At 33.1% G+C, this 25,817-nt stretch overlaps 1 protein-coding gene across 1 annotated transcript; it reads right to left on the bottom strand.

Moving 5' to 3' along the window:
• Nucleotides 1–1,085: 1,085 nt before the first annotated feature.
• On the bottom strand, nucleotides 1,086–23,758 carry Lipi (lipase I). Its single transcript, XM_042676738.1, has 9 exons — nucleotides 23,390–23,758; nucleotides 20,210–20,318; nucleotides 18,571–18,672; nucleotides 17,679–17,768; nucleotides 16,651–16,818; nucleotides 14,857–14,946; nucleotides 11,907–12,018; nucleotides 5,786–5,962; nucleotides 1,086–1,173 (listed from the first exon to the last, which is right to left on the bottom strand). Exons 1-9 carry the CDS (start codon nucleotides 23,684–23,686, stop codon nucleotides 1,086–1,088), a joined length of 1,233 nt encoding a protein of 410 aa, XP_042532672.1. The 5' UTR covers nucleotides 23,687–23,758.
• Between the last annotated feature and the right edge of the window lie 2,059 nt (nucleotides 23,759–25,817).

Raw genomic sequence — 25,817 nt, 5'->3', positions numbered from 1 at the left:
AAGAAAGATTTTATTTAATGATTAAAAATATGTACTTAGTCTCCTGAGATTTGAATACTGGTTCTGGGTGTGATTCTGGAAAAGTTAGTTAATGTCTCTAGAATTTTTTTCATCAATGGCTACAAGGTTAAGTTCATGAGTTTTACACGATGAAATGAACTCACCTGGTATAAGAACATAGTGATGTATGTGTTGGTTATCATGAGTATAATTATTGTCATCAATATGCAAAGATAATTTTCAAAGTAGATCCCTGAGACAATCTTCACAAAAAAAATTAGGTGACAGAAAGGTATGAAATAAAATGACTTATCTTATATCATTATGAAGTAATGGATCCAGAATTTGATGTGAAGTATCACAGGCCAATAAAGTGAATGATTACTTAGTCATTTGCTGGACTACATAGAAATGGCATTTATTTGCAAAGCATTATTTAAAACACCAAGTGTTTTTATTTACAAAGTAAACAATGGTCCAATTTATTTTTCTGGATGAGAAATTTGCAAATTAAGAAGTTTCATTTCTTTTACCACTGCAGAGAGAATGCACAACTGTAGTGATTAATCATGCAGTAAACCATTTGTGATTCCTTGTTGTTCTTTAGAAAATGTCTCTAACATATTTATTTAGTAATGTAACTATCTAAGTTAAGTATTCAGTGGTGAATAATGACATAGGAAGCTAATAAGGTACACCAAAATAAAGCTTTTAGGTAAAAATTGTTTCACATATGCATATTTATTTTTATCTTTTCGAGGTACTTAAAAAAATCTCTTTTTGGTTTGGTTTGATTGGCCAGTTTTTAAAATAAGCAGTTACTACATAGCACAGTCTGGCCTGGAAATCACTAGGTAGTCCAAGTTTGGAACTCATATCCTATTCAACTTCCAAAATGCTGAGATTGAAGAAACACATCGGCATTTCCATCTATTTTCTTAATTTTGATTCTCACTTATTCAAACAAGTACAAATATCTGAATCTCAGATCACACAATGCAATCTACAATAAATACTGATTGCATTGTTCTCATTTATGAGTTCTTCCATTTTCAAACAAGCTTAAGTTTGATAAATGAAGGTACTCAAATATTTTGCGCCGCACATATGTCTGATTGAAGAAATACTTCTTTTTTTTCTTGAAGTACAAAATCATATCTGCAAAACGGTAGTCTGTGAAAGAGAAAGAATGAAAAGTAAATATTAATACAAGCCAGGCCCAAAGAAACATAGGTTCTATGGTTTCCCTTATTTGCAAGAACTAGTATATGTCTGGGACAAGTAGAAAGGTCAAAAGCTATATACATATGACGAGTTAGGTGAAATGGACCCCAAGATAGGAACAAAAGTGGTTTTTTTCTTTCTTGCTATTGTTTCTAACACATTTATAAGGTACCATGTGATTTTTGTTGTTGCTTTGTATGTTCCTCCCCCGCCCCCCGTATAACCCCTTTTTTCACTGTATTTGATGTTGGTGTAATTTGGGGAGGGGAAGGGAAAAAACAAAATGTTTAAATAGGGATAAAGGTTGACCCATTGCAACAATAAGATGTACAAGACACTATGTTGAAAAACGAACTTTACAATTTAGGCTGGGGGGAGGGGGAAGGGTAGTTGTGGAGGTGGGAAGGAAGGGATGGTAGGGGAAAAACAAAGGAGGAGGCAGCAATGCTTGATAAGAAATGTACTCATTACCTTGCTCATGTAACTGTAACCCTTCTGTACAGTATTTTCACAATAAAAAACTTATTAAAATAAAAAACACATCACTCTTGATATTGAATTAAGAATATATATTCAGGACAGAAAACTAAAAGAGACAGGATTGCTAAGATTCTATTAAAAGTATCAAGCAGAAATGGCATAGTTTAGTCAAGTTTCTAGCACTGTAGGTGGGGAGCATGGCTGTGTTCTGTAGGATGTGAGACAGAGTCTATGATAAAGCCTCGTCCAAAAGTTTTGGCTCAAACAACAGGAGATATCTTTCTCTCTGTGTTTTAACAGAAATACAAAAATAAAAGACAAAGAAATGGACTAAGAAGAAAGAGAAGAGGCTCTAGCTAAAATCATAGTAAATACACTGCACGTATTTTTTTTTCGTTTTGTAAAACATCCATATAAATAGCTTAAACCCATCCAGTATCCTATCCGTTACAAATGTTTCACATTTTTGTAGACAGTTATAAAATATAGATTTTATTTTTTTGATTCTGATGTCAGCAAACAGATTGATGTTCTTTATATCTTGCCTCAAGCTTTTATCTGGTGCAAATATAAACATTTGTCTAGATTTACTTCTGTCTGTTTACTAGTTTACATTTAATACTCAGTGATAACTGCAACTAAATTTTATGTGACATAAAAAGTCACTGTTTTTTCACTTGTCAATCATTTGGCATAGAATCATTTAATTGCTATGCTATCTATAGAAATACATGTTGTTTTCTGTTACTGCATTTACATTCCTCTACCAGCATTGGATACTTTTAATTTTTGCTGTTGCAGAGAATCCTTTAGAGTTTCAGAGATAAAGATATATAAACTTTCACGCTTTTTGGTTCATCTTAATATTATTTGAAATTCCAAATTAGGAGTCAATATTATTTTCAAGATAAATCTGTATGTGTATTTAAGAATAATTCCCATTGCTGCAATATCAAATCCTCTGCTCTGTGAAAAAGGTTGCATGTAAAATTTGTATAATTTCTTTATCATAAAGTTCTCTCAAATAAAATTTATAAGAAAAGGTTTAAATGTTGCACTTTTTTTGGTTTCATTTGTATTTCATTGTTTCCATTCCAGATTTATATCTTCTTTGCTTTACTTGAGAGCATCAAAGCATCTCCTCTGCCGATAGTTCTCTTGGGCCTGTCTCTTTTATTGTGACATTACATATACTCATTTGCATTTCATTTATATTCCCAAATATAAATAAAGAAATGTGTATAATTTATATATAAATATATTCAATTATATAGCCTAGCCTTTTCTAATACTAATGTCTTTATTCAATTCTTTTTTTGTTGTTTTTGGGTCCGGTTGTGGGGCCTGAACTCTGGGCCTGGGCGCTGTCCCTCAGCTCTTCAGCTCAAGGCTAGTGCTCTATCACTTGAGCCAAAGCGCCACTTCCGGTTTTTTCTTTTTGCTTATGTGGTGCTGAGGAATCGAACCCAGGGCCTCGAGCATTCAAGGTAAGCGCTCTACCACTGAGCCACCTTCCCAGCCCCTCAATTCTTAATATAAAAGGTTTTATTGTATTGCTGACTGAAATGTCTATTTTTTATGCTTTTCATAGCAAATTTTATGTTGGTTTCAGTTATTTAACCCTTCACCCTCTAGGTCATTGCATCGTGTCCCTTTTTACCTATGCTTTCATGGGTTGCTGTTTAATAAGTGTAATTTGAACACCGAGTAATACCGTATGCTATTTCTATTTTGTGTAGTTCTTTGTAATGAATCTTTTAAAAAGTAAACTTTATTTCTAAACTTCAATGTTAATTTTTCTTTCTTGTGTCATGGTAACGAGAATACTTAATTCATCATTTGCCCATGCAAAGATAGAAGCTTTCACTATTTATTTAATTTTACATGTGTAGAACTGAATTTTTCTTACCTTGAGATTGTGTGTTCTTTCACATGCAAACACTTGGACTAAATGATTAATATCTTGTTAAGATTTTAACAAGTGTGCTTCTTTTAGACTAAGTGGGAAAATGTTTCTTTTTTATTTATAATACCATAAAGAGAATATATTACCCCTGCACAATCTGAATCATTTAAATTTACATTGAAGGAACAGAATATGTAAAGCCACAACCTCTAGACTTCAATGCTCATGGTTTTGTTTTTGTTTTTTTAAACATTGAGAAAGGAAAGACTGTGGGGAGGTTAGGTTAGTATGATAGAGATTTGAGGTACAACAAATACAACTTCACTCATGTTTAATGAAGGGTTTGCATCTTAAAATTGTAAAATGAAAACATCAGCTGTAGATTAAAAATACAGACTAAACTGGGCACTAGTGGCTCATGCTTGTAATCATTGCTATTTAGCAGTCTGAGAACTGAAGACTGAGGTTTGAAACTAGTCCAGGCAGACAAATCTGATAGTCTCTTATCTCTAATTAATCAGAAGAAAAAGCTCTACTTGGAGATGTGACTTGGGTGATAGACTACCAGCCTTGGGAGATAAAGGTAATAGACTAATTTCTTCATGGCTTGAATCCCTGAAAATATCCACATATTTGGTCCATTTTTAAGTACTTCAATCAAGGGCAAAACACAATTAAGTTACCCCCAGTTTTTTTCCTCACAATGGTATTTTATTGACTTTTGAATGATTAAATATTATCCTACCAGAAGTAAAAGATGACAGTATTTTAACTACTTTTCCAATATCTCACTGTTGATATAGATTGATATAGATATCATCTAAATATACACTTATTTCTATAGACACAGGTATAGGTCTATAGATCAATCTCATCTAAAATGCACACATAGATAGCTTGATATAGATATAATTTCATGACTCATCTGTTGACTTATACGTAGTTTGCTAGTCTGATTCCATAATTTGGCCATATTGAATAATGTTTCCTGACTTGATTCCTTTGGTACTACACCCAGTTGTGAAATAGTTGAATCATATGGTACATCTGATTTTAATTTTTAGAGATTCTCCAAACTGATTTACATAGAGGTTAGAATAATTATAGTCTTATCAACAGGACATAACTATTTCTTTCCCTCACATACTTTCCAGTATTTAAGAATAGCATATTAAGGGTGTCATAAAAAATTCACTAAAGCATGTGTGCCATTTTAATAGGAATGGAAACACTTGTGATAAACTGACAAACTAATAAAGATGAGTATAACACTAAAGTCTGAAAAGTAGATCTCTGGTTGGTATCTCTAGTGATCTGTAGAATCTAAGATATAGCAGAGTAACTGGACTTTCTTCTTTTTGAATAAAAAGATAACAAAGTTATGAGGAAGAAAAAAACTCAGTGCATGTTATGATTATTTCTAGCTTTATGACCATGTATTTCATTTAAAACCTGAAGCCACTGGACACCATCTAAATTGTTTTTTTTAACAAAAAAGAAATAAAAATAAAAACCCTCAAAGGAAAGGGTGACATTGCTCCAATACCTCTGTGCAATACCTGAATAACAACAATAATATTGCATTTTAAAAATTCAATCACTCACCTGGCACCAGTGGTTCACACCTGTAATCCTAGCTACTTAGGAGGTTGAGATCTGAGGATTGTGGTTCAAAGCCAGGCCAGACAGCAAAGTCCATGAGACCCTTATCTCCAATAAACCACAAGAAACAGGAAATAGCACTGTGGCTCAAGCAGTAGAGCGCTTGCCTTGAGCTGAAGAACTCAAGGACAGTGTCCAAGCCCAGAGTTCACACCCGCAATCAACAAAAAATAAATAAATAAACACGTTCACTCAGCCAATATATATCATATATAAGAATTATTTATGAATACCTGAGGAATCTGCTTGTCTCAAAATTTCACCTTTGTTGTGTCTTAGGTATTAGTAATGCCTCTGCTTTCCTTACACAAGCTAGTGTGTAAGAAATTAAATTTTATCCAAACAAAAAAAAACTATATACTTTTTAATCTTTTTGTATTCTAATATTTATGTACAATAGAGCCTGAAAGAAACAGAAAAATAAATTTGGCTTTGTCTTCTTAAACTGTTACCCAACAGACCAATATTCTTAAGTGTAAAATAACATTTTGAAATAAAATCTAGTTTCCTTACCTTTCAGGATATGTAAGTGATTTTAACACAAGACTCTGTATTTTATATTGGCAAGTAGGACATTGCAGATTTAAGCTCTGGGAATATGTCAAAGCAATGCTGGAAATATTCACAATATCGCTTAAAAATTGAGCAAGAATCTTTACTTCTTGAAGTTTGTCAAATGGTTTGCTTTTCCTAAACAAAAGACATATAATCAGAATAGTAACTATATTTGGAATACTTTAATTCTAAAATCAATATATTTTATAAGACAAGTTACAAAGAACAATCTACATGGAAAATGCCACAAAAAACTATTTGTCAAAATACGTTAAATAATTTAAGTGACAATTTATAACAAAAAAGTAATAGTAACAATATATTCATTCTCCTAGACAAATATTAAAGATGTATTTAAAAGTGAGTTCTCTTGACTTTCTATGAGAATGACTAGATTATAAATTTCTCTAAGATTGGTCATCTTATAGTTCCCTCCTTTAGATTGTTCAATTATTACATTTCATAATCTAGGACTTTTAAAATGTTTTCCTGTCCCAATTTGTCAAATATATTTAAATAAAGAAGTAATCTATAATGGTTCAATACCCAAAAGAAACATAATGGTAATAATTTCTGAATTATAATTTTGTGACTATTCACAACAAATGAGAACAGTGATGATACTTCCCAGGTCTGACCTGATTTAACTACCTTAACAATTCCTTGTACCATGAAACATTGCCATTTTACAGAAGTAAAAACTGAGTATCAGAGAATACAGATGTCTCTCTTAATATCATAGAGCTAATAGATAATGAGCTAGAATATAACACCACCATATCTCTGTCCTTTACATGTCTGTCTTTCCCCTTCTTCGTCCTTACATGCCAGAAATGTCCACTGGTTTGCATCCCTCAAGAATCCCTAAAGCTAATAAATTCTACTCTAAATGCTTGATCCTCCCAATCGCTCTCCCTTCTCATCAAAAACAATAAGAAAAAGAAAAAATGAAATATGAACTTTAAACTTACACATTTCCTACGGCATAGAATAGTACCAATCTTCACCTTAGTCTTCTTTTCCCATACCCACATACAACTGGTAAAAAATTCTTATGACTGTCTAGCAAAAGTCTTGAATCTTCTTCGAATCCATAATTACCTATGTATTTCAAAAGCATATATCCCCTCAGCAATTCCACAATAGTTAGAGCAAGAATTGGAAATGGAAATTACCTTTCCAAACAATTGTTTTTCCATAATAAATGTCCAATCTTGACCTCAACTAGACTTCTCTAACTAAAACATTATAAATTTCAATGTGCTCAGTGACTGAATTATAAACTCATGGCTTGTGCTTATTTCAGTAGATCCATACTCTCTTGCTTTCCCTGCCTCTAATTTCAAGCATAATATTCTGTCAGCTGCATATTTTTGTATTTGTAAGAACCTGGAAATCACAATGGCATTGACTTGTGCCCATCTGAATCTCCACTAATACAAAATATCAGTATAGAAAATTTAATGACCCCATAAAACTATATCCCCTGATTTAAGTTGCCATGTACGCTATCATTTGCTTCAAGATATTTTTCAAGGAGATATATTATTCATTGAATTTTATAACCATATGATTACCTTTATGTTCCTCATTAAGCTCTAAGCTAAATGAGAAACATGTCTGTTTGGACAAACCTTTAGCATTCCACTGAGCTCAAATGCAGATAACCATTAAAAGTTACTTGGCCAGAGGAAAGATGGACATTATCGTTTTATTTCGATTATTAATTTAAAGCCTATCTGCTACCCTCAACTGAAATTAGTAAGGACAGAGATCTAATTTGTCAGGAACTTTATTCCCAATTTTTAGCTAGTCCCTGGCCTAAAGAATCTCTCAAAATACTGTATTGAATCATCAAATTGTATGCTCTCCATGTGTCTTCTAGCTTGGTACAGAAACGTGCTGCTATTTTTTAAATTATCTGTAAGTAGTTGTACAAAATAGTTGTCACTGAACAAAGGAGTGTATGAGCACGATGTAACAATGCACCTTCATTAATGCCATCCTTCCATCATTATTCATCATCCCTCCAAGGCTGTCTCTTCACTTAATTTCCTTTTTTTCAATTTTCTTAATTTTGTAGGATATGCATTGAATTTTTTTATTAATAAGTTTTTTATTGTGAAAATAAGGTACAGAGGGGTTACAATTGCAAGAGCAAGGTAATGAGTACATTTCTCCTTTGTTCCGCCCGACCCCCACTCCCACCCCTTGCCGCCAAAGTTGTAAAGTTTGGTTTTCGACATAGCTAGTCTTATACGTTTCATTGTTGCAATAGGTCTATCTGTATGCCTATTCAAACAATTTGTTTTTTCCCTTCCCCTCCTCAAATTATACCAATATCAAATACAATGACAACAGAGGTTATGCCGTGGGGGAGGGACATACAAAGCAACAAAAAAAAATCACCTTATAAGTATGTTAGAAACAATAGCAAGAAAGAAAAACCGCTTGAGTCCTTATCCTGGGGTGCATTTTGACTAATATCAACTTATCTGACCTGTTCTGCTTGTCTCGGGCATATACTAGTTATTGCAAATAAGGGAAACCATGGGACCTATGTTTCGTTGGGCCTGTTTACTTCACTTAATATAATTCTTTCCAAGTCCTAGCAAATGGGGCAACAACTGATGCCAGAGGGGATGTGGACAGAAGGGAACCTTACTTCATTGTTGGTGGGAATGTAAACTTGTTCAACCACTTTGGAAAGTAGTATGGAGGTTCCTCAAAAGACTTCACATAGAACTCCACTAAGACCCAGCAATCCCACTTTTGGGCATTTACCCAAATGATCACAAACAAGACCATACTAAAGCTACCAGCACAACTACGTTTATTGCAGCATTATTTACCATAGCTAAGATATGGAACCAACCCAGATGCCTCTCAGTAGATGAATGGATCAAGAAAATGTGGTATATATACACAATGGAATTCTATGCCTCCACCAGAAAGAATGACATGCATTGAACTTTACGACCCCATTCTCTCTACTTTCTCTCTTCAGTCATCTACCTTCTTTCCCATGATTCTACTCCCTCTAATTTTAAAAAGTCACCAAGATTAAACCTCTAAGAATATTTGATTGGTTTCTTTTCCATCTCCAATAATACAATTTCCAATAATAAAAAACACATTATCCATCTTTCTGAAAACTTTAAACTCTTCTAGAAACTACCTCGTCATGGTTTTGCTGGCTAAGTGTAGGTCCCCACTGTCTTTCCTATGAATGCAATATAAGCCACTTTTTCCCATCTGGTATCATTCAGCACATCCCTTCCTATTCACAGGACCATCCTAACCTGTGAATTCAATACTAATAGCCCTGGTATTAAATTGATCTGAATCACCCTGTGAATGACTTTAGCAACACTGGATTTTGAACACACTGTAGCATTAAGTATAAAAATCAGCATGCAGAACAAAGTTTCAGTAATATGCTAATTTGCTAAATAATGTATGTGGCTACAAGGGCATGTAGACAGAGGAGCAGCAGGTAATCAATATGAGAAGAAAGAAGAGGAAGAAAGGATCATAAGAAAAGAGATGGGAACTAATTATGAATTGAATGTTAATTATTCTCGAATGACACGATCATAGGTGCTTCAAAATTTCTACAGAGAGCCAGGTGCTGGTGGCTCACAACTGTAATCCTAACTACTCAGGAGGCTGAGATCTGAAGATCACAGTTCAAAGCCAGACCAGGCAGGAAAGTCCATGAAACTCTTATCTCCAGTAAACTACCAGAAAACTGGAAGTGGCGCTGTGGCTCAAGTGGTAGAGTGCTAGCCTTGAGCTGAAGAGCTGAGGGACAGTGCCCAGGCCCAGAGTTCAAGCACCACAACCGAAAAAAAAAAAAAAAAAGACAAAAAAAAATTTCTACAGAATATTATTAGACTATTAGAAAGTATTTTCTATTTCTATTTTTTAAAGGGCAATAAAAGGTCATTTGACATTCTCTGATATCTCTAGCATCTAAAAGATAGTTCCATTCCAAAATAAACTAAAGCAACTAATCAGACTTTAAATGACAAGTTTTAACAAGCATATGAGTGTAATGCCTCATTTTTTCCCATGATCTTTTATATACTTGTAAAGTACATCAGGCCACATTTTCTTCATATCCTGGACAAGCCTGAACAGCTGGTGTGCTATTTGTGAATTTAGTGCTTCCTATCTCTGATTTTGAAACTTCTCTGTTTCTGGACAGCATTGCTTTACTTTCACATGCATCCATGTTTCTACACTGTGAACTGACAGTGCATTAGGTGATAATCTTTCATAAAATTTACTACTCAGAGATGCAATTATGCCTTAGACTCCATCTGTATTTTATGATCACCTTAAAAATAATAACACTTTCTATTTTAGGTTGAGGATGCATTATATAAGATATCTGAATAAGTTAGTGATAAATAATATAAATTAATTCAAAAGATAATAAGGTATATTTCTGAGAAGTCTAAATATGAGGAAGAAGATGGAATTATATGTTTATATGGAAGTATATATGCATAATCTATATATAGATATAATTTTACATAGTATACAATTATACACAATTTTAAGGAATTTAAAGTAATTAATTCAGAATATTTGTCACTAAAACACAATTACTAAACTTCGAACATCCAATAAAAGACCTTTAAAGTTCTTATGAGACATGGACTTCACACAAATGAAGAATTTGGTTTAGAATTTGATTGAAATTATTTTATCTTCTTTAAGTAACTAGAAGGAGGTGAAATAAAAGGAAAAACAAGAATTCATCCCCTCATGCTACCAACTTCATCCCACCATTAAATTATATGTATGCTCATTATTTCTCTTTTAAATACCCAGCTTTAAACCCAGGAAATTATTTCTGAGGGTGAACATGGTATCCATCATGGAACATATATTTACATCATACAGAAGTTTCAGTGTATTTTCAACATAAACATTTCATTAGTTTCTCTGTGGATTTCAAGGTTTGTAATTTTTATCTGCTAAACAAAATGTATCTTCTATGAGCCAAGAAAAATGTCTATATTTTAAGTTTTTAATTTGTAAATATTAATACTTTAAAGTTATTGCAAACACTGCTTTACAAATGAATAAACAGGCAGATAAATTTTCTTGATTCATACTAAATGGCTGTATAGATCTGCATGTCAGTATATTCAAGTCTAATGTCCTTCAAACAGTATATTTCAAAAAATTGCCAATTCTAATATTATAACTCACTTAAGATAGCAGTACATTTTGGAGATACTAAATCTTTCTCCTGAATCTACCAAATAGCTGTTAAATCCAACCATTGCAAAATAAAATTTTTCAGCAAGTATGACACCTGTGTCTTTTAACTACAAGTAAAAAACATTCTTAATTATAACATGCATGTTTATATCATTCTTAAAAATATCAATATCCTACTTTAAGAATTGATTAAACAATATTCTACAAACTTATGTAAGAATGTGCTTTACTGTTACTTGGTAACCTTAATATATAACTACATATACCTAAAACTATCTCTCTATTATTGATTGGGAGTCTTGTGCCTGGGAGTAGTTGTGTGAAGAAGAAAATGTGCATTGCTCAATTATGACTGTTCTTATTAAAAACTTATTTACATTATTTTGAATATGATGCTTGAAAAGTGGAGAATGTTAAGTCTTGTGCCTGGGAGTAGTTGTGTGAAGAAGAAAACGTGCATTGCTCAATTATGACTGTTCTTATTAAAAACTTATTTACATTATTTTGAATATGATGCTTGAAAAGTGGAGAATGTTAAGACGTAAGGCATTTAAGAATAATACTGGAATTAATAAAATTAATAGTGAAAATAACAGAAAAGAATCTGCTATTTACCTCACTTTTGTACTCACAAGCTTTATAATATAAATTTATTTAGTCTATTTTATATTCAGTATCTTTCTCTTTAGAATAAATTAGAATGACACATGAGAACTTTCAATATGTAATATTTTAATAGTATCTATATAGAAAATTCGGTCTGTTTGGATTATCAGATGAACTGAATACCTAAAAAAGAATATTTAAGTTATGAAAAAAGAACATACCAAATAGTACTTACTCATATATCTTTGGCTTTTCAAACACTCCATGCTGGTTTAATAACTTAAATGAAATAGAGCCATCCATCATGGTTTCATCTAGAGCAATGATACTGAGAACAAAATAATAGCCTACAGAAAAGTACAGAAGGCCCATATATTATTTTTTAATTTACTTTGTTTCGGAACATATACAAATACATATACATATATAGAATCTAGTCTCATATTAAATATACAAATAATATGGTTCAGAAGTATTCGCTTGGTCAATGGGAAAGGTATTTTGCTTCCTGTTTGTTATTGAGTTTTAAATTTTAAAAAATGAGAAATAAAAATCCTGCTGGTGAGTTCAGTATGGTAATTATTTAACCTAATAGCCATTTAATCAAAATAAATCTGAAAAAAAAATAGTCTGAAAATCAAGTTCGCTGTGCATAAACACAGGGAAGCCTCTTAAGAATAAACAAAATTCTCAGCAATATGGAAATCAAGTTGACAACCTTCATTCCAAACTACTTACATAAAGATGTTCCAGGATGATAGTACTAATGTCTTGGAGTTCCAAAAAGAAAATTTAAAAGAATATCTGGAGTAAAGAAAATGTGATATATATATATATATATATATATATATATATATATATATATATGAATTCTATGCCTCCATCAGAAAGAATGACATCGCCCCATTTGTTAGGAAATGGAAAGACTTGGAAAAAATTATATTAAGTGAAGTAAGCCAGGCCCAAAGAAACATAGGTCCCCTGGTTTCCCTTATTACTAGTATATGTCTGAGACAAGCAGAAACGGTCAGATAAGTTGGTGTTAGGCGAAATGAACTCCAAGATAAGGATTCAAATGTTTTTTTCTTTCTTGCAAATTGTTTCTAACATATATATATATATATACACATATATGATAATTTCTTTGTTGCTTTGTATGTCCCTCCCCCACTGTATAACCCATTTTCACTATATTTGATGTTGGTATAATTTGTGGAGGGGAAAGGAAAAAACAAATTGTTTAAATAGGGATACGGGTGGACCTATTGCAACAATGAAATTACAAGATATTATGTCGAAAAAGAACTTTACAACTCTGGCGTGGGGGGAGGGGTATTGGAGATGAGAAAGGATTGGAAAGGAAACAAAGGAGGAGGCAACAATGCTTGATAAGAAATGTACTCATTACCTTGCCCATGTAATTGTAACCCCTCTGTACGGTATTTAAAAAAAAAAAAAGAAGAAGAATGTTCTACGTCAAAGTAAGTCAAGAATATCTAATAATCAAACACCATTTTTGTCATCTTTTTTCCTGTGTGTGTGGGTGTATGTGCATGTCTGTATCTGTGTCTCTGCCTCTGTGTATGCCACTTCTGGGACTTGAACAGCCCGGGTGCTGTTCAAAAGTTAACCTGAGGGTTAATTTTTCCTCAAGGTTATCACTCTACCATTTGAAACACAGGTGTTTTGTGGGATTGTTGTTGTTGTTTGTGGGGGAGAAGGGGGTTTGCATGCCTAATTGAAGTTAAGAGTTTCATGGACTTAGTTGTCCAGGCTGGCTTTGAATTGCGATTCTCAGATCTTATTCTCCTGAGTGAGGTAGTTCAGGTAAGATTTACAGGTATGAGCCACTAGCACATGGCTGTTTTTCATCAAATTCAATACAAATTTGAGCACACTGCTAATACTGGAAAATAAAAATAAAGCAAACATTTAATAAAAACAGACAGAAAGTATGTATTTAATTCAGGGGATAATTAGACTGACAATAAATGGAAAATAAAAGAAAATTTATCTGAAAGAAAGAGAAGTATATTTGAAGTGCTTGACATAAATCACTTTTAACAAAAAAAACTATCTCAAACTGTATTTTCATGTCTGAGTGAAAGAAAGATAAAGGTGTTTTCAAGCAAAAACGAAAGACTAATAGAAATTGATAGTGAAAAGTGTATTCCAGTAAAAATTTAGCAGTAGAAGGAAGGGGTGAGAGTTGGGGAATAATCAATTGTTACCTAACTAGGATCCCAATTACTTGGAAGGTGGAGAGAGAAAAATCATGTTCAAGACACAGCCTGGAAAAGTTGGTGAAGCTCTACCTCAAAAACATAAATTTTTAAACATGCTGAAAGCTGGGGTATAGTTTATATGAAAGAGTACTTAAGCTCCTTGCCCTGTGATCCATCTACAGTATTACGAGAGAGAGGAAAGGGGAGAAAGACAGAGAGAGAGAGGGAAGGAGGGAGGGAGAAAGGGAGAGAAAGAAAGAGAGAAAGGAAGAAAGAAAGAAAGAAACGAACGAAGGTAGGAAGGAAGGAAGGAAGGAAGGAAGGAAGGAAGGAAGGAAGGAAGGAAGGAAGGAAGGAAAGGGAGGAAGAATTCTTTACATAGTAGAACTTTTATTCTTTATCAAATAGTCCTATCTTTTCATCTCTAAACAGTAACTGCTTTCTTTACTACTTTCTTAGTTAAATTATTGAGCACATTTATATGAGTTTCCTATATTACTTTTTTCCTCTTATAGAAGCCTAAACATATTAGGATGGTCATCACCTTTATTACTTCTTGGTAGAAATATAGTTTAAGTTCTCAAATGGGTGTTGGCAGGTGTATAGATTTATACAGCTATGCAATTTAGACATCTACATGTGTAACATGTTGTATTCACTAATAACTCCAGGATAGGGATGATATTCATGCTAATTCAGGTATGATTTTGATTGTTTCTTTTGGAAAATATTACAGAATCCTGTTCATTTTATCTAATAACTTTTGATAAATTTTGGGGGTTTTAACCTAAAAATAATCTAGACCTGTTCAATTTGTCCAAGTGGTCAATATTTTGATAAGCATAATAAAAGTTGAGAGATTTAAAATAATATTTTACATAAATGGAAAAGTGTATGAAGAATAAATAATTTGCTTATGTGTTAAAAATGTTAACAACTTACTACAGAATGGACTCTTGCCTGCCGTATCTAAAAATGCAGTGGTCCTCAGAGGTAAACCATCCCTTCTTAAATCTTTTAAATCTCCTTTCCATAGTTTAGGTTGATAACCTGAAATTTTAGAAACAGAATGCTGGAAACAGAACTTCTCTCCAATAACATACAAAAAATTAAAATTAAAGAAACTAAACAACTCAACATAAATTGCCTCATTACCATCATTGTCATCATTATTATTATCATGGATTTTTATGCCTTACAAAGCAGTTTTTCAGAAAGGCAGCATCCTATTTATTTAATATAAATTCAATATTCATATATAAATTAACTCCCTAAATATCCTATCTAAACTTAGCATATCTTACAGGACTACAGTCCATTTAGCATAGCTCACAGGACTACAGCTCATTTGAGTCACATTTCACTGCTTTGAGTTTAAAATTTTATTGACAACACTCTTCAATTATCAGAATTAATTTAATTATATTATATATTTGAACATACAATTTAGCTCTGTAGAGCCTCCAATGGACTATATACAGAGTCACATAAAGACTATGGGTATGTGCCAATACAATATATAAAATATATGCAAGAATACAATAAGGCATCTATATACACTATGTATTACCTATAACATAATTACATATATGGGATATGTACTATTTATAACACATATCACATGTTTAGATATTTATAAAATTTATTACCTAAATCTGTAATTAATTCAAGTGCTTCTTTTTCTTATATTCCCACCAAAAGTTTTAGATTTGAATATAGGGAAAAGAGTACTCAATAGTCAATTGAGAATTCAAAGGCTGAAATTTATTTCTCACTATGCTCTTTAGCAATCCATGTATCCAATCTAAGTCATATTTAAGAAAATACTAGGCCAAGAAAGGCAATTCTCAAGTTAAGGCTAAAGCAAGTGAGTAACCCATCCAGACTTGGGAACAGAAGAGGTCTATAAAAATAAAAAGAATGGCAAAATTTACATAATGCATGCCTTGCCTAATATTCTCCATATGTAGTTACTCCTGAAAAACAACAACAACTCCTCTCTAAAAAATGTCAGGTTCAACTCATTCTTGACAATCATTCTTTATTTCTTGAACTCTTTGGATTTGAAAATCTTTCTGGAACATCCTCCCGTGATGCAGACCAGATGTGTACATGTTCATGACATTCCACAGCCTTGTATTCTTTTTGGAAAACACAATTTCTTAGACTGTGCAGTTCTCAATACTATATTTATGTAGATTTCTTTTTTCTAAAATTCCCTATTGACAGCCATTTGGTTTCAGAAGCCATAATGCTTCACTGCTCTTACCAAGTTTTATGGACTTCAAAGTGTGAACTACGTATGACTTATGACTCTTGTTGAGAACCACTAAAAATAGTTGTAGACCATCACATAGCTTCACTTCATCCTTTATTTGATCCTAAGACTTCTTATTCAAAATATCAAGGGGGAAAACAAACCTCTCAGTTCTGCAAAGAATGTGAAAATTTCTTTAAGTGGATACAAAGTTGGATGATAGTGAGGTTTCCTTGTAATATCAAGAACAAGGGTCATTGGAATTGCCTACTACATGGAGCATAGGAGAACAGTTGGACAAGTTTCTCTCATTGAACAGCTTATAAACTTTTAGTAGGGGAAAAAAATAAATACTTCCTCTATCTCACCACAGGTAAATTGCTAGAAGTGATTAACCTATTAACAAATATAAAACATAGTTTAGCTTTCAGCATGTACTAATGCTTTTGTTAGTGATCTTTGAAAGCATTTATCATCACTGTAGCAATCTCTCTTACCAAGCCGTGGACAGGAGTCTTTCATGAAACTGTCACAGTCCACACATAAACTACTCTTGTACTCTTTGTAGGAACCACAAGGAAAGGAAATAAAATTGCAGTCTGTTTCCAAAGCAGCCAAGAACAGATGAACTGCTCTCTGGTGGTCACATTTAAGATACTCCACTCCTTTGGGATGAAAATAAAAAGCACAATAATTGTAGTTATATTAAAGGGAGTTCAAGTAGAAGATTAAGTTCTACTTTCCTAAGTATAACTTATAGAAGTATTGACTATAACACAAAGTTCTACGTCAAGCATAACTTATAGAAGTATTGACTACAACACAGAGTTCTACCACAAGCCACCCAGTATAAACCCTTGAGTTTAACATGAGATTAATATTACATTTTGGAAAGCAATAAACAACATAGAAAGGATACTTAATTTTAGTAACAGAAGTGCTGGGGTATTTATTAACTAACCCAGTTACAAATTTCTCCTTTCTAATTTAATCTTCCCACTTAAGATTTCCATCATTTGTCACAAGTGACTATAAATGAGCTACATTTTAACTTTATGATCTCCCTTTCCTTTCGTAGCTCCTCAAAGCCTTGTTGTTTTGACTAAACTTCTCTAAGCTGGAATTTTTGAACATGGGCAACCTGAGCAGATGCCACTGTGAACCAAATCACCAAGTTTGTAGTAGTTCTCCATCTGTCCATGGACAGGGCAACCAAGTGCCAAGCAGTTCATAAATATGATAATCTAGTAGTGTGGTGAGAGTAAATGTTAAATTTATTGTTAAATGTTAAAAGTCTCCTGACTTTACTGATTGTGTTTCCTCGATGATTTCAAATGTCTCCTAATGTTTGTAATGATGAAATAAGTTCATTGGAACTCAAACCTAACAGGTCATATCATGGTGAAATGTTATATCCATGTTATGAATTAAGAAAGCTTGAATTAACCCTTTCTTTGACAAACTCTCCTCAACCATGGGCCAAGATGAATCAAATGTACGGCATTTGAAAATATGAGTCGCATACCTGAGAAGATTGATTTAGGACAGCCAGGTTGTTTTTTTCCTCCATTTGGATAAAAATCTATATGACCTAATGGCTCTTGAATTCCTAAACCTAAGAAGAAAAAGTGGGGAGGGAGAAAGAAAGGAAGGAGGAGCAAGAGGAGGAGAAGGCGGTGGAAGGGGAGAGGAAGGGGAGGAAAGGTAGCCAAGAATCACAAAGTGTACATTATTATGTCAGCAGCAATAATAAAAGTAGGTATATAAAATTCATTGAAAATTAATCTTTAAATAAAAGCTATTTTAAGTTGCACTTTTTACTCATTGTTAAACTAATTCTTTGAGAAATGAGTAAATAAAACAAACAAAAACAGGAACCTAGAAAAATCACTAAGCATAGGAAAGAAACATGACAGCCAATGACTGTCAAGAGCATGAACAGAAAGAATTCTCTGTGTCTTGTGTAAAATTTCAGTGTTTATGATCATATGGCCCTTTTGGAACTTGATTAAAGCAAACTGAAGGCCCAATGTATCATGAATAGTGTACAGCCTCATTAAGAAAGATCCAGTAATCTTTCTCTTCTCAGAACCCCTATTCCCTCAAGGTCTATAGTTAATTTTTCACTTTTTTTGTTGTTGCTGTTGTTGGTCGTGGGGCTTGAACTCTGGGCCTGGGTGCTGTCCCACAGCAATTCAGCTCAAGGCGAGCGCTCTACCGCTTGAGCCACAGCACCACTCCCAGTTTTCTAGTGGTTTATTGGAGATAAGAGTCTCACGGACTTTCCTTCCTAGCTGGCTTTGAACTTCTATCCTCAGATCTCAACCTCCTGAATAGCTAGAATTACAGGCGTGATTACACGGGCGCCCAGCAATTTTTCACTTTTCAATAACTGAGCCAATTATTTGCTGTGTTACCTTTCGCATCAGAATGAATGACATCCACAAACTTGGCATCAGTGTAATCTAATCTGCTATTTGGTGGTTTTCCAGAAAATTTTGGGCCAGCAGGGTCAAGACCTGAGACGAGAAAAAAAGGAAATTACTAATGTAATGAAGACTCATTTTATGGTACACTTCATTAATATTACATTTAAAATATACACACATGTACACATATACATGCTCACATATAAGCCCATATTCATAAAGATCACCACACATACATAGGTAAATTAAACTTGAAAATAAAAGATTTTTTTCATTATTTGAATGTTCAAAGGTTAGAGAATTTAACCATACTAGAAAGACCTTAACAAGACATTATAAAGTATTTTAGAGTTTTAAGCAGTAATTAGTAGTAAACTATAATGAGTTTGTGCTTAATGAAACTTCTCTTACAGAAAACACAAAACAAAACCAAAAATATCACAATAAATAACACTTGGTCCTCCATTACTCTGTGCTTTATTAGTTCATTTTGGATTGGCCTAAAAGGTCTTTTAGATGTTAAAAACTATATGAGTTGTGGCATAAGACATAAGTGTATTATCATTTGTTTCTCACAAGACTTCTCCAAATATGGTAATGAAAATAACATAGGCTTAAAATTCTGTGGATTTGGGATATTTATTTCTGCAGTATCTTAAAATATAAATAATGAATATATAGTAAGTGTCATGTCCATGAATTTGTCAAGACTATTAAAACATGTAGAGAGGAGATAATATTCAGATTCTTCAAAACGTCTATACAATTGAAGAAAAATTATTTTTAAATTACTGTAAAACTTAATCTTGTTCTTCTTACAACCTTCTTGTTTTATGTAGTCATTTGACTGAGCAGCTCATTTATTTCTTTTTCTTTCCTATGAATCAGTCTAATACAAAACCTTTAAACCCTAATTTTTGCCTATTTTATTAAAAGATTACATTAGACTAAAAATTGTGTGAACATACTTTCTTATATAACTTGCTCTTTTTCCCTTTTTTGAAAGCTAACTAAAGATTCTATTACATTTTTGTTAATACTTGACATTATAAACAAATCTTCCAAGAATGCAGATATGAAGAATTCCTTAAAAACCATAAAATATTTGGAGAATGATAGTATTCTGCTGATAAAAGTTACCACCATGACTAGAAGAAAGAATAAAAAACACCATGGTGGTTTGATTTGGCTAATGAATAGTCTCAAGAATAACTTTTCCATAATAATAGGGGAAATTAGGATTCGAAGTTCCTTAAAAATTAGATGCAAACTCCTGCTTCTTCTAACACTAGAGAAAAATGTTTAAAAGTCTTAAAATACCTCAAAGGTTGTGAAAAATAAATGCAGAGCTCCAATTTTAGCCAACAAATAAAAAATAATTTAGCAGCCAGGTTTTCTTGTAGTGATTACAGCAATGTACCCATACATTTTAGGTAGACCTTCAAAGGTAGCTCATTTCCACATGCTCATTCAGCATTTAGAACCCAAAAGACTACACTCTAACTAAAATAAGGGTTGTTATCTGAATATAATAGGAAAAACTGAATGTTCACAAAATGTCTATTGTTAGTTGGAGAATCTATACATTTTAAATAAAATAACATCTGATATTTAGAAATGATTTTACCTGTTATTCTTCCAAGTTGGCCATGAAACATCTTGCCAACAAAGCCACTAATATGAGCTCCTAAGCTCATTCCTATGAGATGAAAATTATCAAGAGATGCCCCATGCTTCTGTAATGGAAAGAGGTTCATTATTTTCATTTAGGGGTAATCAAAAGTCATGTCTCATACATCAACACTCTACAGCTCATTATTTTTTTCTGTTTTAATCCACTTCTGGATAAAGTGAAGGGGACCTCACAATTCCGTTTTTGGTTTGTTTGTTTTTTTTTGATTGGTTGTGGAGCTTGAACTCTGGGCCTGAGCACTGTCCCTCAGCTCTTCAGCTCAAGGCTAGCACTCTACCACTTGAGCTACAGCGCCACTTCCGGTTTTCTGGTGGTTTATTGGAGATAAGAGTTTCACAGACTTCTTGCCCAGGCTGGCTTTGAACTGTGATCCCCAGATCTCAGCCTCCTGAGTAGCTAGGATTACAGGAGTGAACCACCCGCGCCCGACTTGAAATAATTTTATCTTTGTCCAACATGTGCCATAAGACTTGTGATTTGTCTCTATTTATTTATAATAATATCATTCATCTTTCATTTAAAAACTCTGAAAGACTTGTTATTGCAGAATGGCATATGTAAAATGCCATTTAATCATTTAATTTTCAATGTATGTAATGATAATAATATAAATTGCTAGATTCTTAGTGTATATTATAATCTTATTATTACTATTATGATAGACATTGTTAGATTATTAATTGCCATTATTAGATACTTATATTTTGATAGGTACTTTGATACATGCTCTTAAGTGTCTCATTTAATATTACTGCTTTATCTATAAATCATTTACTTTGATTATATTTTCCAAAATTGAGCTGGGAACTTATTAAACACTAAATAAGACTTCCAATGATTTCCTACTTTACTAATACAAAAGGCTCACATATTAAAGACTTGTCCAAAGCCACATATCATTTAAGAGAATTTTCAAGTGGCTATTGTCCTAATATATTTGTTCTCCAAAAGTTAGTATGTTGAAATCTTAGCCATTAAAATAATGGCATATGGAGAAGGTGAGCCATGAGTTTAGAGTATCCAAGTATGGGAGTCATGCCTGATAAAAGATAGTTGTGGGAGCTCATCTGCTCCCTACCACATGTAAGGACACATGAGAAGACATCATCTATGAATCAGCAAGCGGACCATCAGCAAGCCCAACTTCTTTCAGATCTTTGCTCTTGAATTTCTCAGCAAACTGAACTGTGAGAAATACTTTCCGTTCAGTATTATTTTGTTATACCAGCTTAAATGGATAGACACAGGTCAGATCAGTTTGATTATGTGTGTTAATCTGCCTGTCTTGTTGTATGACCATATTGTATCAAAAATCACAGGAAAATTGGGAAAATATATAAATCATTTTTTACTTCAGAAATGATGATGATGATGATGATGATAATGGTGATGATGATGATGATGGATTTTAAAGGATATTTTCCTTATCAAAATGGACAGTGATGGACTCAAATCTAAGTTTCAGTGTTTCATTAGGCTCACAAAAGAGGCAGTAGGTAGTAGAGGAGACTTATAAGAAGAGCACAGTCGTGCCTATGTAATGCCATGGCAGAAAGCTTATTGGAAGATGTGAAACATTTCATATGATTGGAAAACTAGAATTAGAAACTTTCTACATAAACTTCCCCTCAAATCTGAGGAACTGTTTCTGCAAACTTCAGTGCTACTGATCTTTCTATCCTTTCCCCTTAATAAAAGTACTTTCCAAACAAAAGGAGAATCATATCTAATGCTATATTTCCTTAATTTCTCTACTTAACTCTCACACTTTCTACAAATTGGCATAAATTTCTATTACAGACAATTTTATTCCAAAAATAATCAACTATCACAATTTCATAGACTACCAATAAGAATGCATCTCCTCTGCCTTTCCAAAGATGATATGCTTTTCTACAGTGTTGGAGACAGGAAAAAGATAATGAAAGTTGGATTATTCAATAATTACTAAGCCTTACCCACTGGCTCATCAAATACACACATACACATATATTTAATATTTATACCATATTCCCAACAAACATTATTATAAAGTTTTTATCACAAATGTCATGAAATATAGTATATAGATGATAGTAGGTGACTCAGGTTCTGAACCCATCCTAAGCACTTTATGTGCCTACTTCTTGGATTTGCTATCCTCCCTGAAGATCAGCATAGTTTTGGAATTTCAGAACACAGTTCAAGTGTCCATTTCAAGCCCATGGAACATTCTTTTTCTCTAATTACTCATATGTCTTAGGACAGACATGAATATCCATAAGCATAAACTTAGTAACCAAGAGTCACTGAAACTACAGATGACATAGAACTTGCCTCAGATTATTTGATCCACTTCAACCCTGAATGGAACTGGCCTTTGAGTTTGGCAGAAGTAGCTACTTTCCCCTTCATTTTACGACAACTCACTTCATTAAATACAAACATGCCAGCCATGTCTTTAGAAGAGTTATATAAATAATGAAATGATTAGCCAAGTGTAGTGTCTCATAAACATAATCCTAGTTGTGTATAAAGTTCAGATTGGGAGGATTCTGGTTGGAGGCTAACCTAGGCAAAACAAAAAAAAAGCATGCATGAGATGACTAAAAAGCTCAACCAACAGAAAGATGGCGTTCTAGGTATAAAGGACACATTAATAGGAGGATAGTGGACAAAAACAATACAGTCTCGGAAAAAGCCATTCTGATCAGAGGCTTAAGTGGTATAGTGTGTGCCTAGCAAGTACAGCCCTGAGTTCAAACCCCAGTACCATCAATAAAGCAAGAGAAATAAAGAAATAATTATACAGATTATCCTCCTGTCTCACTCTATACAAATACCACTTTATTCTTGGTTCAATATGGGAGACTTAAAAAGAATTTATAAATTCTAACAATATTTTAAATAAAAGCGAGTAATAACAATAACTGGAATTTTAAGATAATTAAAAAATGAGACGGGATATTCAGGTACATAGCTATCATTTGAAGCAAGAAAACAAAACTGTACAAAGCAGCATATTAAAGTAATAATGCTAAATACTACAAAAAGTGATTAAATGTATCACCACGTTGGTGTATAATATAACATTTCTTACATAACAAATACAATGCATAAAAATTCCAGACTTACTAAAAGATTTAGAATGGATTCACTCAAACTCTCAGCAACTTTTCTGGTATTTTTTACTGCTCGATTGTAAATAAAAGTTGTAGCACCCTGGTTCCAGTCCACAACAATTACATTAGCATCTTCTTCATTCAACAAAATCCTCAGAAACTTTTGAAGCCATGATGGGGTAGAGCCCAGCGGTCTGTATCCATGAATGATCCAAACTGTTTTCTTTTGTATGTTGAAATTGATGTTAAGTGAATTATTATGCTCAAAAAGTGGCTCTGCGCATTTTAGATTGTTCCTTGTATACATCATCAGAATGATTTTTATTTTGGGAACAAACAGGTCTTTTAAAGAATCCTTTACATTTAGGTTGGAGAATTCAAGGCATGGTCTTTTATTTTCTGAAATCAGAAAAAAAAAGTCAAGATAAATATGAAGATAATATTGGATCCTTGATGCTGTTAAAAGTATAAACGTGAACTTCAGAGATAGAGGGTTTCACTTCATTATCACTTCCATATCACTCACTGAGTAACTTCAGTACATGGCTTAGGATAAAAGGCTTGATGAACTAGAAATAATTTTTAAAAATAAGTGAAAAATAAAAACATTAATAAATGCACAAGATCTTTTTTAATCTGACCAAAACAGAACGTAGCAATGGGGCTCCTAACAAATAGAACGGTAAACCAAGGCACTCTCTACAACATTTCTCATGAGTCAATTGCAAAAATATCCAAATACACTTATCAAAAATGAAAACCTAATCTTATTTGTAAACAACAACAAAAATTTCACACTTTCAAAAAGCCATTTTCTTTTCTTTTTTTATATTTAATTGGGGCAATACTGAGGTTTGAACTCTGGGCCTTTTTCTTGCCAGGTAGCTGTTCTACCACTTGACTTATAGTTCTAGCTTACTATTTTTGTACAGGAAAACCTGCACTTTGATCCTCCTATGTGAACTTCTCAGTTATCTGAGGTGACAGCCAGGTACCAACACACCAGGCTTTTTATTGTTTGGGAAGGGTTCTTATGACATATTTTTTGCCTGAGCTCAACCTCAAACTATGATCCTCCTGATTCTCTCCTCCTTGTACTCTGGGTTACAGTTATCAGCCACTGCACTCCTTCCCACAGGCCACATTCTTACCAAAATGTAAATCACTTCAAGTTTGAAGGTAATCTACTTTCTCTTTGATAAAAATGGCATGAAAGAATGCATTTCTAAAGGAAGTTTACAAGTCTGCCAATAAAAGGAGATAAATTAATTATGAATATTAACAAAAGCTTTAAGATGTACTCATATATAATCATATATACACATATGTATATATAGATATATAATCATATGTGCATCATATGTGCTCTTATATAATGAAAAAAGCCTCCGTAACTGTCTCGGTCTCTCTCTCTCTGTCTACTCTCTCATATGTAGGTCCTGAAACGAACTCAGGGCCTGACTGCTGTCCCTGAGTTTTTGGTTTTGGTTTTGGTGGTGGTTGTTTTGTTTTGTTTTGCTCAAGGTTACTGTTCTACTATTTGAGCTACAGGTTCTACTTCTAGCTTTTATTTTTAGTAGTTTATTGGAGATTAGTCTCATGGACATTCCTGCCTGGTTGGCTGAGATCTTCAGGTCTCAACCTAATGAGTAGCTAGGATTGCAGTCGTAAGTCCCTGGCACCAAGACAGAAAAATTCTCTTTACCTCACAATTTCTCAAAAGAATACAAATTTGAACAAATGATATCACTTACTATGTCAGAGTTTTAAAATGTACAGTATAGAGAAATTCTTCAAATAAACAAGAAATAATTAAAGAAGTCCTACCAGTTGAGAGGCTAAGACAATGATAAGATTGATTTCAGCCTACGCTACATAACAAGATCCTGTGTCTCAATAAAAATGCAGAGAAAAAAAAAAAGTGTAATAAGATTTCTGAGAATAAACATAACAAGCACTCACGTTCAAGAATGTGAAGATCATAAATGAACAATATTGCTTTGAAAATTTTATATTTGTGTGTCTGTGTGTATGTACAATATGTACATATCTTTAAAATATTTATATTTTTAAGAATTTTCTGTACAAATATATTAATCATAGGACTGTGTATAATGGCACAAAAATGTAAAATACTTTATATATTATTTTATATTGATGTAGACATGTATAGTCAATGTACCTACCAACTCCTAATAATTTATCTATCTCAGAAGGAAGTGGGACAGAGAATGAAATAACTGAAAAAGACAGATAGTAGCAGTACTAAGCCATGGAAAAATATATTTTTTAATTTGTTTTTCATTGATTTTCAGAGTAGAAATTTTTCTTTTTTGGGGGGTGGGGGTCCGGTCGTGGGGCCTGAACTCTGGGCCTGGGCGCTGTCCCTCAGCTCTTCAGCTCAAGGCTAATGCTCTACCACTTGAGCCACAGCGCCACTT

This window comes from Dipodomys spectabilis, unplaced genomic scaffold (genome assembly GCF_019054845.1).
Source record: "Dipodomys spectabilis isolate Male_0828 unplaced genomic scaffold, ASM1905484v1 ptg000032l, whole genome shotgun sequence".
In the NCBI taxonomy this organism is placed as follows: Eukaryota; Metazoa; Chordata; class Mammalia; order Rodentia; family Heteromyidae; genus Dipodomys; species Dipodomys spectabilis.
This window is presented reverse-complemented; position numbering and strand designations above follow the sequence as displayed.

Coding starts and splice junctions, on each gene's coding strand:
- Lipi (XM_042676738.1), bottom strand. CDS start 23,686: ATGATGTATACAAGGAACAATCTAAAATGCGCAGAGCCACTTTTTGAG. Junction 17,769..18,570: donor CATTCATTCTGATGCGAAAG/GTAACACAGCAA, acceptor TTTTCTTCTTAG/GTTTAGGAATTCAAGAGCCA. Junction 1,174..5,785: donor TCACTTACATATCCTGAAAG/GTAAGGAAACTA, acceptor TCTCTTTCACAG/ACTACCGTTTTGCAGATATG.